The sequence below is a fragment of the Puma concolor genome, chromosome B3 (genome assembly GCF_028749965.1).
Source record: "Puma concolor isolate L17-30 chromosome B3, mPumCon1.1.hap2, whole genome shotgun sequence".
In the NCBI taxonomy this organism is placed as follows: Eukaryota; Metazoa; Chordata; class Mammalia; order Carnivora; family Felidae; genus Puma; species Puma concolor.
Window position 1 is genome coordinate 78772588 of NC_141672.1, and position 14678 is coordinate 78787265.

General features: G+C 36.3%; 1 protein-coding gene across 1 annotated transcript; it reads left to right on the forward strand.

The window, feature by feature from the left end:
* Positions 1 to 12679: 12679 nt before the first annotated feature.
* Positions 12680 to 13624, forward strand: LOC147580144 (olfactory receptor 4F15-like). The gene has a single exon (XM_086708492.1). It carries the CDS (start codon positions 12689 to 12691, stop codon positions 13622 to 13624), a length of 936 nt encoding a protein of 311 aa, XP_086564618.1. The 5' UTR covers positions 12680 to 12688.
* The last annotated feature ends 1054 nt before the right edge of the window (positions 13625 to 14678 follow it).

Here is a 14678-nt window from a genome sequence, read left to right on the forward strand (position 1 = left end):
GGTATTGGTATGTTCTATCTACCACCATACCATCGTTCATTTGCATGCTTTTCTTCCCAATCTACTTATATTGCTTTGTGTATTTCACGTGTTATATATTGCAAATTAAAAAAAATAATAAAGGAAAGGCTTTCTTTTTGGTCTTCTAACAACACCACCACCACCACAAAATTCCACATACCACACAACCTTTCTTTCTACAGGTTTCAGATAGACCATGTTCTTTTGGGCTATATACCTAACCAACTTCTCCTTTTGAGGGAAGCCCTCAACAGAAAGCCCCCAAAATGTATGATATGGCATGCATAAATAGTAAAACATAGAGAAAGAAAATGTGAGCAGTTGGGTGTTAGTGTTAGTAGTCTTGGATTGGGCAAAACAGTCATATCAACATCTTATGATCTTTTTGAATGAAACTGCCATTGTAATAGAGCATAAATTATAGCACTGAGTGATACAGGCCATTTGCTAACTAAAATTATACTGACACACCTTTATAATATTGTGATTTCTAGTTTACTCCCATGAACAAAAGAAGAAAGCCATGACTTCTTGTGTACTATCTGTATACCAAGACCTAAACTGTTAATAATGACATCTCAATCTCTATACCGTTAAAATAAAGTGGTGATGACACAGCTGACCTAATGAAACTATATAAATAATGGTAGTTATAATTTTTACTTTCCTGAAATATTTTTTAAAAAGAGAAGTGCCAACTATATCAAGAGATGTCTGGGCGGCTGGGTGGCTCTGTCAGTTGAGTGTCCGATTTCGGCTCAAGTCATGATCTCACAGTCCGTGAGTTGAGCCCCGCATCAGGCTCTAGGCTGACAGCTCAGAGCATGGAGCCTGCTTCAGATTTTTTGTCTCCTTCTCTCTCTACCCCTTCCCTGCTCGTACTCTGTCCCTCACTGTCTCTCTCTCTTAAACATAAGTAAACATCAAAAATCAAATTTTAAAAAAGAGATGTTTGCAGAAAGTTGTATTTCCCCAAACCAAATAATCATGGAAGCAATACTTAGATCAGCCTTCAGATATTCATGGGGACATATGATGGTTTCTTGGAATATTTTTAAGATGCAATTATCTCAGCTGTACTCAGTAATAGAAGTCTTTAGTTTTAGGAACCACCATTTATTCATAAGTGATTTGAAGGCTATATATAACGTTTTCTCACAACTCTGTACTGGAGGAATAAAACAACATTGGATCAGGATTGAGTTCTTGCTAGACAATATAATTAATATTCTAATTGACAGACTATAACATGAGATCCTACTGTCCATCTAGTTTCTAAGCATATGAACTTCATTTAACTCATTAGTAAGTCAACACAATTCACCTCTAAGTAATCCATATTTCAACAAGAAACACAATGGAAATTAAGAAAAATTTTAACTAAATACTAATAAAAAAACAATACATACATAAGCACATATGGAATGCAGCTATAGCCGCATTTGCAAGCACTTTCTATATGCACATATTTTTAAAAGAGAAATGACGCATACAAGTGATCTAAGTGTCCATCTAAAGATAATTCACCTAAAGAAACTAGAGGAGGAAAATAATAAGACCAAAAGTTAATCAAAATAAAAAAAATGTTACATTCAACACTTAAAAAAACCAAAGTTGGTTATTTCAGAAGACCAACAAAATTGACAATACATTGGCAAGACTGATCAAGAAGGGGGAAAAAGGCACAAATAACCAGTATCAAAAATACAGATGCTGCAATATTTAAAAATATTATAAGATGATATGTCCAATCTTACACCTCTAAATTTAAAGTTTTACAGAAAATAGGAAAATTCCTATAAGAAACTACCTCCTAAAGTAAAAATATCCTTATATACCTATGTTTATTAAACATATTGAAACTGTATGATTATCTCTCAGCTCAAAACCCACCCTTTTGTATTCTGCTTTCTGATATGGGGACTCTGCAAACCACATTCCTGTACTGCCATCTGTCTACATTTTATGTTCTGGTGATAGACCATGCCAGGGGGAGGTTGCAAAGGTAAAGACAGGGGAAGGGATTCCTTCCTCTTTGCTTCTACGGGCTCCCCCTCTGCCTGCTGTGCCTGTGTGAGCATTATCACCACAGCTACTGCAGTGATGTTTCTTTGCTATGGCAGCAGGTGAATCCAGGGTGCGGTCTCTCCAACAGTTTGAGAACTAGCCTCATTGGGCTTTCTTAGAGATAACACTAGCATGCTGCTACTCTATCTCCAAAAAATCCGGGTCCCGGGCTTATCATGCCTCTCTTCTGAGTTCAGAGAAACAAGCAATAGCCAAGATACACTCCCTCCAAAAAGGGATTTTCATCAGCTCCACAGGACTCTATTCTAAAGAACTATATTTCAGTAATTCCAATTTCTTGTCTCTGCTCCCTCACCCTTAGGAGTAGAAGCTGCTTCTTACAACTGTTACCTCCATGAAAGCAGAGCGCTATCTTTATATGCTTTCAGATACCTAGTTAACAACTTTGTACCTGGTTAATTTTTATATTAAACTCTGTTCAAATCATGTGTGCATCCTTTTTGATGGCTGATCCCTGACTGATACAGTATTTCACAAAGAAAAGTGCAGGCCTAAAGTAGGCTTCCCTGGTGAATACTCAAAACACTTAAGAAAGAAAACAGAAATTTAAAATAAATAAAAATTTTAAAAAGAAAAAAGAGGGGCGCCTGGGTGGCGCAGTCGGTTAAGCGTCCGACTTCAGCCAGGTCACGATCTCGCGGTCTGTGAGTTCGAGCCCCGCGTCGGGCTCTGGGCTGATGGCTCGGAGCCTGGAGCCTGTTTCCGATTCTGTGTCTCCCTCTCTCTCTGCCCCTCGCCCGTTCATGCTCTGTCTCTCTCTGTCCCAAAAATAAATAAACGTTGAAAAAAAAAAAATTAAAAAGAAAAAAGAAATATTTTTTAGATAACGTTCCCTTGAGAAGAGAGAAAGAAGAAACACCTTTTTTTTTTTTTTTTTGGCCAAAATAACAAAGTTGGACAATCAAAAACATTATCCGCTATCAAAATTTACCAATAAGTCAAAGGATACAGAACACAAAGGTCAAGAATGGAGACTCCTGAGACCACTAAGAAGAGTCCCCAAGTTTGTTCAGGCTGTTGTAGGCTGCATGTGAAGAAGACAGAACAATGAAGACTCAGCCCTCATGATGCATGTATAGCCTCCTTACAGAAAAGGACCTTATTTTGGTCATAAAACATCTTCAACGTTTACTCTGACAAATGCATAGCTAATTGACATTTTTCAGCTGAATCCATCCAATCATTCCAAAAATTCCAGGCTAATTTACTATTAGCAACCTAGACAGGCCAAGTGTAGCCTGGTAAAAGGGCTACGTATGTGAAGACTCCCCATTATCTTTCTAATAAAAAATATTACAAGTGGTCCAAGTAGCATTCCTCCAAGGAGATGGAGAGGTCATTTCTACCATTCCTTCTACATTTTTTTTCTCCAAGATGTCCACAAATTTGGAAGAATGGGTTTCACATCAGATGCTAACACTTTATCCAAATTTATGAAGCCAACATAAATTTTACATGAAAATCAGATAAAGACATAAAAAAGAAAAATTACATGCTGTTCACTTTCATAAACATACATGCAACATCCAAAACTATAGCAAAGAAAGTGAAATGATATATAATAAGAATAAAATATTATGCTAAATTAATTTAGTACTGGAAATGCAAGGTTGACCTAACTATTGGAAACCAATCACCAGGTTAAAAAAAAAATGGGGGGTGGGGAGAAAAGTCATACACATATCTGAGTAGATATAGAAAGAACACTTGATAAAATCCCATACACTTTCATGTTAAAACCCAGAAATGTAGATTTAGAATGAAAAGTATTCGAGCTGAAAAAGTACTTACAAACATCTCCAGCATAAGTCACAGTTAATGATAAAATATTGGAAGCTCCCCCAACCTTTCCAATTCCAACCCTTAACCTAAGATTGGGAATGAGAAAAACATGCTTCCTCTCAACACTAATATTTGGAATTTTATTGGAAGTCCTGACCATTTAAATAAGGCAAGGGCACTAAACAAAATGCATAAAAAGAAATGTAGGTGAGGGGATGTGTGAAATAAAGAGAATTAAGAGGTACACATTCACAACACAGAAATAAACTTATTGTTCCTAGGCAACATTTTTGTTTAAAAGTTACATGTCCTTTCTATGGACTCTTCAGTCTAGGACTGTCTACCAACTTACAATAGCATTTAACATACAATATTGCCCATTTCATTTGTTTTCCTAGATAGATGGCAAGCTTGAAGAGAACAGAAATTACTGGGGAGTAAAGAGGAATATAAAGGCAGATCTAACAGTGATTTAGAAGCAAATAGGTATTGGGACACCTGGGTGGCTCTTGGTTAAGCGTCCAGTTTTGTGTCTCCCTCTCTCTCTCTCTCTCTCTGTCCCTCCCCCCACTCACACTCTGTCTCTAAGTAAATAAACATTAAAAAAAATTAGAAGCAAATAGGTATTAACAAAGAAAAACGAGATTCTTTTGAAATAAAATCAAAAGTATCAGAACAATGAAACATCAAACAAAGGTTTCAAATGTTGTGAAATCTGCTATATAATAGGTAGAGAATATCTAACACTGCACTGAGCCACAGGAGGGTCATGAGGAGACCACTCATGTCTCCCTTCAAGATAGAATTGGCTTCAGCAGATGTACTTAGCTGACAGTTTCCAGTTGTTAACAATTTCAGATTCCAAAGCACCATTCACGGAGGCCACGCTCTCCTCCAGGCTTCTCCCAGCCAATGATTGACAACAGTAGGTGTACCAGAGCCCGGACATTCCTGCTCAATCTTTGCTGGAGCCCCCATCAACCTGACCGGGGTTTCTCAGAGCTGCACTTCAGTCTGAGGCTACCCCATCCAATCTCCCTCCTTTCCCTTCCTTTTTCACAAGAGCCACATGACATTTTGCAAAGAAGGCTTTCCTTACCCACTACTGCTCTTATTCTCCTTCACAGACATTTCCTCCTAGAACTATCCTATAATTCTGTCATGGTTCCTGCTTCACAGAGTACCAGAACGGACACTAACACTTGGTTTTGGACACTAAAATATTTGTGATCAAAATACTAAGAGGAATACCAGAAATAAGAGTTACCACCAAAGATTGCCTGGTCAAGCAGCAAACAAGTTTGCCTCAGACACCAAATTACCTACCCAACCCCCATTATAATGATATGGTGATAGAACGTGTTGTAAGTAAGGTAAATTATTGTCCTGGGAAACCCAATACTATGAAATTAGGAACAAAAAGTAAAATGGTAAACTAAGTTGGTTTTTTATTTACTAAAATAATTCATGAACCAAAACACCCATACACCCATGCTTCTGAACAACTGGCCACAAAATGAATCACATTTCCTTCTGACTTTCATCTAGTCAGTATAGATAATAAATCATGCCATCATTGCATTTTCATATTGCCTCACCTTTCCTCTTAGTTTATATTGCTGAGATGAGGAGGAGAACAGTAGTCAATAGAGTCTGTATCCTTAATTCATTAATGCCAAATATATTGCCTTCCCACTCTTTAATCTGGAAACAATAAATATTTATGGATTTCAGCTTGCAGAGAAAAGATTCTCAGGTTCTTGTAAGTTGTTTCTGCACTGGTATCTTGTCTTGATTCTTCCTCATTTACACAATTCACACTTCATTAACCAGACTGCATTATCATTCTCAGTTTCATTATGTTCCCCTTATTTTGTTATTCAGTACTTTTCTAGTTCTATGTATGGGGACTTGGCCAGTATATTTGCCATAAAAAGCTTTGCATTTTAGCTAAAAAGGACTGATGTTCTGGAGGTAATCCCTCCAGAAAATATATTCCTCTTAATTAAATAGCTTCCATTTCCTTTCAACAGAAAATCATTTCATCACAAAAGGGATCCCAAGTTAAAGCTGTACAGGTGGAACTCCAACAAATTCTGCAGTGAAGCCGTAGGTAATGTACTCTGTTTGCTTAAGTTATTTGTGAAAACTGAAAAACATCACAAGTATATTTAACCCATGAACATACTGCTTTTTTCCCAAAAACAAAAATTCCTTTGTCTCTAGACTTCCATGTAGAATTATTTCAGGTTATTAAAACTCCAAGTGACATTTTTGAGTTTATATTCAATCTATGCTTGATGCTTTCATATTTTTCAAATACAAATTTACCATTTCTCAGAATCCTAAGTGCAACTAGCAATTAAGAGTATGTAGTGGTATTTAGTCCTTTACATAATATTGATGCCAAACAGATACAATCAGTGAGTCATGATTCTGTTAACTTTCAACAATTCTATAATCTATAAAACATCTGTAATGTATCACATCTCTAATCTCAAATTGGAAAAAATACTGTCACAATCACATAATTACTACTCGTAACACCAGACTGTTCAATTTCTCTATCACACTGTTCTGTAGCTCATGTAACTTGACCTTGGGGAAAAACCCAATGTTCATAAAAGACCTAATTTCTATAGACAACCAATAATGGAATAGATATTAGTCATTAATACCCAGCCCCGTAATTGGTTTCATTCCTAATGGTGAGCACTATTTTTAACTATGTGTCTTAATTAATAACAATGAATCTAAAAGGGAGTTAATCTCTCTGTGTTTCTCAATCCCTTGAAGCTGGAGGGTGAAACCAGAGCCTGCAGGTAGGTGGAAATTCAATCTTTAATTCTACAGTATCTGGCTCCATTATTATCACCCCTTTTTTGGCTCCCCATAATTTATTTCTCTTTCAGTCACCCTTTTATTTTGTTAATTCACTTAACTTGAATGATTTTCATTCATGTTGTTTAATATCCTTCTGGTATTATTCTCAAAGTTAAAACTGTATGATGAATAAACATATTCTTCAAAGCTCTAGTATCTTTTTATTTTATTTTTTTTTTTAATTTTTTTTCAACGTTTATTTATTTTTGGGACAGGGAGAGACAGAGCATGAATGGGGGAGGGTCAGAGAGAGAGGGAGACAGAGAATCGGAAACAGGCTCCAGGCTCTGAGCCATCAGCCCAGAGCCTGACGCGGGGCTTGAACTCACGGACCACAAGATCGTGACCTGGCTGAAGTCGGACGCTCAACCGACTGCGCCACCCAGGCGCCCCTCTAGTATCTTTTTAAAGATAGTATATGAAGTATATTGACTCTTCCATCTCCTTTTCTCTAAATATTAGTATCTTAAAACAAAAAGCAGTATCTATGCCTTCAGGATTGTATTCCTACTGAAACAACATGACAAGGGCATGCTAGCTTCCTTTCTGCCAGATTTATTCAATCAGTTACCAGTCTGAAATGCTAGGTCTGTTTCCTGAAAATCATCAAAATTATCACAATAGGTAACACTTATTTAGCATTTATTATATGTCCAAGCATTTTCTGATGTTTTCTTATTTCAATTCATTTAGTCCTTAAAACAATTACAAAAGCTACTGACTCTTAGGATCTGCCTGTAACAATGAAGAAACTGATATATCCAGCAGTCTGGTAACTAACATAGAACAAATAGCCGGTAAATGGGGGATCTGGGGATGCAAACAGTTTGGGCCTTGTGTTTGTGCTCTTAAACACTGCGTTGTACTGTTTCCTGGAAATGGCTCCTATATAAATGTTTCTTTCCATCCTCTCAATTTATTTTGACACATTTACTTTCAAACTTAAAAAACAATAAATATTACCCCTAGATATATAGCAAATCAAGTTGGAGATAAAGAAACAAGAATGGGGCATCTGGATGGCTCAGTTAAGCATCTGACTTTGGCTTATATCATGATCTCAAGGTTTGTGGGTTTGAGCCCCACATGGGGCTCTGTGCTGACAGCTCAGAGCCTGGCGCCTGCTTCAGAGTCTATGTCTCCCTCTCTCTCTGCCCCTCCCCCTTTGGTGCTTTCTCTCTCCCTCTCTCCCTCTCCCTCCTCCTCTTCTCTCTCTCTCTCAAAAATAAACATTTAAAAAAAAACATAAAACTATTTAAAATTCCACCACCTGTAGAAACTTGGGGTGAATCCTAAACATTTACTCATGCAAAATGTTATTCCAGCCCCCAAAATAAGAAGATTTTCTCTATAAAGGTTTCCTTAACTTACTGAAATCTTTTCACCCCACTTAATGTAGATTTAATGTTCATTTTTAAGCCTGCCGTGTATGAATATATCCATTTATTTAATCACCCTGTTATTCTTAAACAATATGTTTCCAATTAGCTTACATTATTCAAAATGCTCATAAGTAAAATAACATTACAAATACATTTTGTTCATTTCTCTATTTCCTTTCAAAACAATTCCAACAGGATTGCTGAGGTGTGTTTTTGGTTTTTTGTTTTGTTTTGTTTTTTTACGTTTATGACTCAACTGCCTTCTAGAGTGACTGTACCACTTCATATCTCCCATGAGCTGAAAATGAGAAGCACTGCTTCCCCGAACCTACAGCAGCAACAGGTTTATCCATTCTGTTGAGAAATAAATACAAAACTGGAATCTACTTTCTGAACTTGGAGTAAATACAGAAAGACCTCTTCACCTGAAGTTTTCAAATTAATTCATACCTATTTTCTTAAAATTCTATAATTTTACTTGTACATTTAATCCTTCTAATCATCCAGAATTTCCATTGCTATAAAATGTACAATAAGATACTTTCTCTGCCCTTCTCCTGCGGCACTCTCTCTCTCAAAAAAAAATAAACATTAAAAAATTTGTTAAATGTATAACAAGATACTTACAACTTTATGTTTGCAATGTTGAGCTACATGTTTAACTATTGAATATTCTGAATTTATCTATTTTTATTTTAATTCCAGTGTAGTTAACATATAGTGTTATAGTAAATTGAATAACTCTTCATCACCTACATAATTGTGATGCCTTTTTTATCATATGTCAAATTCCCTTATTTGTATCACATTCTTAACTGTGTTTTATTTATCTGTTGACCTTTAGCCAAGTTAATCACTGTTTAATTAGTACAGGTTTAGGACATATTCTAATATCTTTTATAGAAAGCATTCTCATTTCGTCCTCAATTCCCATTTCATTTCCTTTGGAAAATTTCCTGAGTTTTGAAACGGACGTTTGGATCACTTTGTAATGTTCCAAAAGATTTCCACTGGACTTCAAATGAGCGCTGCAGTTAGTGCAAAAATTGGTCAGTGAGAATTGATATTTTTATTACTTTTCATCTTTCTTTGCCTCCATTTGCATGGTTTCATTTCCCTTATCATACAGTTTTCAAATATTTCAGAAAATTTTTTTTCAGTAGAATGCATACACTACACATTTTGTTCACTTATAATTGAAGTTGCTCTATTTAACAGGTTATTTTTGACATTATATTTATTAAAATGATCTTATTAGGGGCACCTGGATGGCTCAGTTGGTTAAGCATCCAACTTCACTCAGGTCATGATCTCACAGTTTGAGTTTTAGCCCCGAGTTGGGCTCTGTGCTGACAGCTCGGAGCCTGGAGCCTGCTTCACATTCTGTGTCTCCCTTTCTCTCTGCCCCTTACCCACTCATGCTCTGTCTCTCTCTCTTTCAAAAATAAATAAGTATTTAAAAATTTAAAAAATAAAATGATCTTACTAAATTTAATATTTCTTAATATTTGTCTTAAGTTTTTGAGGTCGACAACTGTGTGATTTGTTAATTAATATATTTTGCAACAGTCCCTTCAGTAGTATTACTTGATTTAATCTTCTTGTCCATAGCATATGATTGAAACAGTGCTGCAGGCTTCCATCTTTATGTTATTGATTTTGATATTTCACCTATAACCAGATTTTGACTGCTGGTTTAAAAATTCTATTAAAACAATCATATTAAAAATATTTCTTAATATTTCCTATTTTACTAAGAGATGTTATCAAGAATCAATTTTGAGGGGCACCTGGGTGGCTCAGTGGGTTAAGTGTCTGACTTTGGCTCAGGTCAGGACCTCGCAGTTTGTGAGTTCGAGCCCCATATCTGGCTCTCTGCTGACAGCTCAGAGGCTGGAGCCTCCTTCAGATTCTGTGTCTCCCTCTCTCTATGCCCTTCCCCTGTTAGTGCTCACTCGCTCTCTCAAAAATAATAAACATTAAAATAAATTAAAAAAAAAAAAGAATCAGTTTTGAAACTTATCCAGTGACTGTTTAGTACATTCATTCCCTAAAATTTTCATGGAAACAGCTTCTGAAACCAAATATTACTCATCTCTTCTCAGCATATTATATGATGTGCTGTGAGATTTCAAGAATTTTCTCTTGATAAACCTACCAGAGGCTTTAAGTAGGAAAGTCACATGATCAAACTTGACTTTTGACAGACATATCTCAATTCAGACTATAGAATCAACTGGACTTGAGGAAGAATGGGGCAGAGAGATATTTTCAACTGTCAAGATGATAAAATACATAGACCAAAGGCAAAAATAAATAAATAAATAAATAAATAACGATAGAATGAAGAGAAGAGAAATGAAGAAATATTCACCAATAAAAATTGTGCAACTAGAGGTAGAAAGGGAAATACAAACAAGAGTGCCACACAGGTGTCTGTATTGGGCATCTGGGAAAATGGTAATGATATTTATTAAAACAATGGTGTGGAATATGAGTTCAGTTTTGGCTTGATAACTTGAAGGTGGAAGTCAGACTTCCATTTGTGTGTATCGTATACAGCTATGAATATATTGCTCTGGAGTGCAGTGATAAACCTACAGATAGAAAAGTGAACATGTAGGTACTAAAAAGCAGAAGGAGGGAGATCATTCATGGCTTTGGTAAGTGACTATTCATGCATTTGGGGTTCCAGGTCCTTTCTAACTTTTTACTCTTACTTTTAGCACGTGAGCTTTCGAATGTCAGGGTTACTTCACTTTTAGCCATAACATTAGCATCAAATTCAGGAAAATATGGATCAGGAAAATCCGTTTGCACATGAAGATTTGTCCTTTTTTTTTTTTTAATTTTTTTTTCAACGTTTATTTATTTTTGGGACAGAGAGAGACAGAGCATGAACGGGGGAGGGGCAGAGAGAGAGGGAGACACAGAATCGGAAACAGGCTCCAGGCTCCGAGCCATCAGCCCAGAGCCTGACGCGGGGCTCGAACTCAGGGACTGCGAGATCGTGACCTGGCTGAAGTCGGACGCTTATCCGACTGCGCCACCCAGGCGCCCCAAGATTTGTCCTTTTTATTTGGGAAAGAAAACTCTCCACAGATGACATTGATTTGCAATTCAATGAACCATTCTGGGCTGCACAATCCATCATAACATCTCAAGGAAAATGAGATTATAGTAACTGGTTTAGAAAAATCATATAACAAACTTTCAAGTGGGATAGGCCTACACCCTCCTAATTTGAATGATTTTAGCTCACTACCTGAACAAATGGAATTTCTATTGGCACAAAGTTGGTAGGGAAATGACTTTAAAGAAGACAAGAAGCCAAGGTCAGAAGGAGTTGCAGAAACGAGGAAGGGCATGATAAACAGTATCAAATCCTGCGGTAAGATCAAGGTAAATAATGATTGAAAAGAAAGTGTTATGTGACATATCCAGGATCCAAAGCTTCTTCCTAACAAGGAAGAGACCTGTGGACACTAATTTTAGCTTATGAATGAAAATAAGTTTGGACCGGCTTGCCAATGAAGAGTTGGAGAGGAAAAAAATTAGAAAAGAACACAAGATATAAAGATTTGACTTTTTCAAAAGAGAGTTCACTATGCTAATAAGTCATAATGCTTAATGTTCTCTTAGTTACAGGTCAAGGAAAATTTAAAGAGGAAGAAAATTAATTGATGGGTCTTGCATAAGACCCAGGATATAACTGAAGGGGCCGTCCTTGAATGTCATACTGCCATGGTTTAGATCAGGAATTCTGGTATCCTGCGAGCATAGATACAAATTCTGGCTCTGACAATTAATCCTTCTGGGACTCAGTTTCTACACTAGTAAAATGAATCTAATAAAACAGTGATTATATTATAGAATTTTATAAAGTTACAACGATGTACTGAGTACAGTGGCTTGCATGGAGGAATCCCTTAATATGTTTTATCTGTTAATATTATCTTTGCTTAACAAACATTTCCTAACTTACTAACGGTATTTTTTCTCTCATACCCAATATTTTATTTGATATAGAGGTCCATGCATGCACCGTGAAAATAATGTGTCTTGAACAAAGCATTTCAATTTGGACACCTGACTTGCATGATAAATTGTACAAAAAAAAAACCCCACAGATGAGGTGAAGCAAGGTGAAACTTATTAAACAGTTTCAGCTTGATGATCTCTATTTGAACAGTGAGGTAAAATATCTAGCTGACAAGAATTTGCTAGTATGAAAGCAATGTGAAGGTGACAGAAATGTTTGAGATTTTTCGGTTGTGGAAATACCTAGTTAAGTGGTCAGGGGAAATGTCTTGAAATCTCTAACAGGAAAACAAAATGCCTGATAATGGAATAAGAAGGGAAAAATAGTAATTCTGTTTTCTTTGTATTTCTTTTCCAATTAAATTATTTCTAACTCTAGGATATGAATAAACTAGTAGGATAAATACGAAACTACATTTGTACCACTGATTCTCACTTTTCTTCATGTTTTATCCTCAGGCGATTTGAAATCACCTCTTCTGTCCAAGTCAATGAATGGACTAAATGAATCTGTTGTTTCTGAGTTTATGTTGTTGGGACTCGCTAGTTCTTGGGAAACTAAAGTTTTTCTCATGTTGATATTTTCCTTGATTTATTTGGGGATCATCCTGGGAAATCTTTTCATTTTCTTTTTGGTAATTTTTGATTCTCATTTACACTCTCCTATGTACTTCCTGCTGGCCAACCTATCCCTCATTGATGTGGGGCTTTCCTCTACCACAGTTCCAAAGATGATTACAGACCTTCTAAATGAGTATAAGATAATTTCTTTCCAAAGTTGTATGACACAGATATGCTTCATCCACATCATGGGAGGAGTGGAGATGGTGTTACTCATCGCCATGGCATTTGACAGGTACACAGCAATCTGTAAGCCTCTTCGCTACCTGAACATCATGAACCCTAAAATATGTGTTTCATTTGTAATTGCTGGCTGGGTCATTGGGGTGATCCATGCTATGTCCCAGTTTGCTTTCATTATAAACTTGCCCTTTTGCGGTCCTAATAAAGTAGACAGCTTTTACTGTGACTTTCCCAGGATCATAAAACTTGCATGCACAGATGGAGCCAAGTTTGAGTTTATTATTGCTGCCAACAGTGGCTTCATGAGCATGGGCACCTTCTTCCTGCTAATCCTTTCCTATATCTTCATTTTGGTCACTGTCTGGAAACGTTCTTCAGGAGACTTATCCAAAGCATTTGTCACTCTGTCAGCTCACATCACTGTGGTGGTTCTATTTTTCACTCCATGCATGTTTCTCTATGTATGGCCTTTCCCCACATCATCAATTGATAAATACCTATTCGTTGTTGACTTTGCTATCACCCCTGTCTTGAATCCTGCCATCTATACATTACGGAACAAAGACATAAAGATATCAATAAAAAGATTGAGCAAATGGGGACATTATGTCAAATTCTGCTGACTCAGTCTGGCTTTGGAGCTCTGAAACTATACATCCATCAACCTATTGGATATTTTCACTTAGGTTTCTGACACTTGCCACATCTGGAGCTGGACATAACAACTATGTCACTGAATAGATTTCTACTACTTCTGTAAAGCATTTACTCATCCCCTTACCACCATGGGAATTGTGAATCCACTATGATATGGGTTATTTTATCAGACAGCATTACTATCTACTAAATATTTATAATTGAAATTATGATCATTTTTACAATAGAAGGATATAATTACATCTCTTCTGCTTCCCACAGGTTTGCAAATGAACTGCCAACTAGCTCTGGAGAATGTTAGGAATCATTATATCAAATATATGTGAGACTAGTAATTCTATGTAGTTTACTCAGTTTGTACTCCTTGAGAAGATCCAAAGTCAAAATTTGATTGTAATTTATTTGAAAGCTGATTTTTGGAAACAACATAATTAATGAATTGGAAAGTGAGACGGAGACGTGAAGGATGTTTATGTTGATAAATGTAATGGATTCGAGCCTATCATGGTCCTCTGGGGGACTCTATAAACTGTGGCTTAGAATTGTCCTAATTTAAGGTAAAGGAAGCTAGAGTACTTTTTAATTTTCATAGAGTGCATTAACTTCTTGGTATGTCCACTCTCCCCACATATAATACTGTGCATTATAGGAATATGTCAGGTAGACTTTCAGATGCTGGCAGTAGAGAACCACCTCCGTGTTTGGTAACAAATGCCAAGGCATATCCCACTTTTCAAAGATACTTGATCTGTATTAAACGTCACTTCATCCTGCTATAGATTTTTAAAGCAGCAACTGGATAAGATAATTCTGGGTTGAAAAATCACTATTTTAAAAGTCATTATGGATTTTCACTCAGTTCATGCTTATTGACCTCATGTTATTTGGTCTCTACTAAGGCCTAGCAACTAGCCAGAAATGTTTGTTTTCTTTTCTTTCTTCCTTTCTTTCTTTCTTTCTTTCTTTCTTTCTTTCTTTCTTTCTTTCTTTTCTTTTCTTTTCTTTTCTTTTTATTTTCCT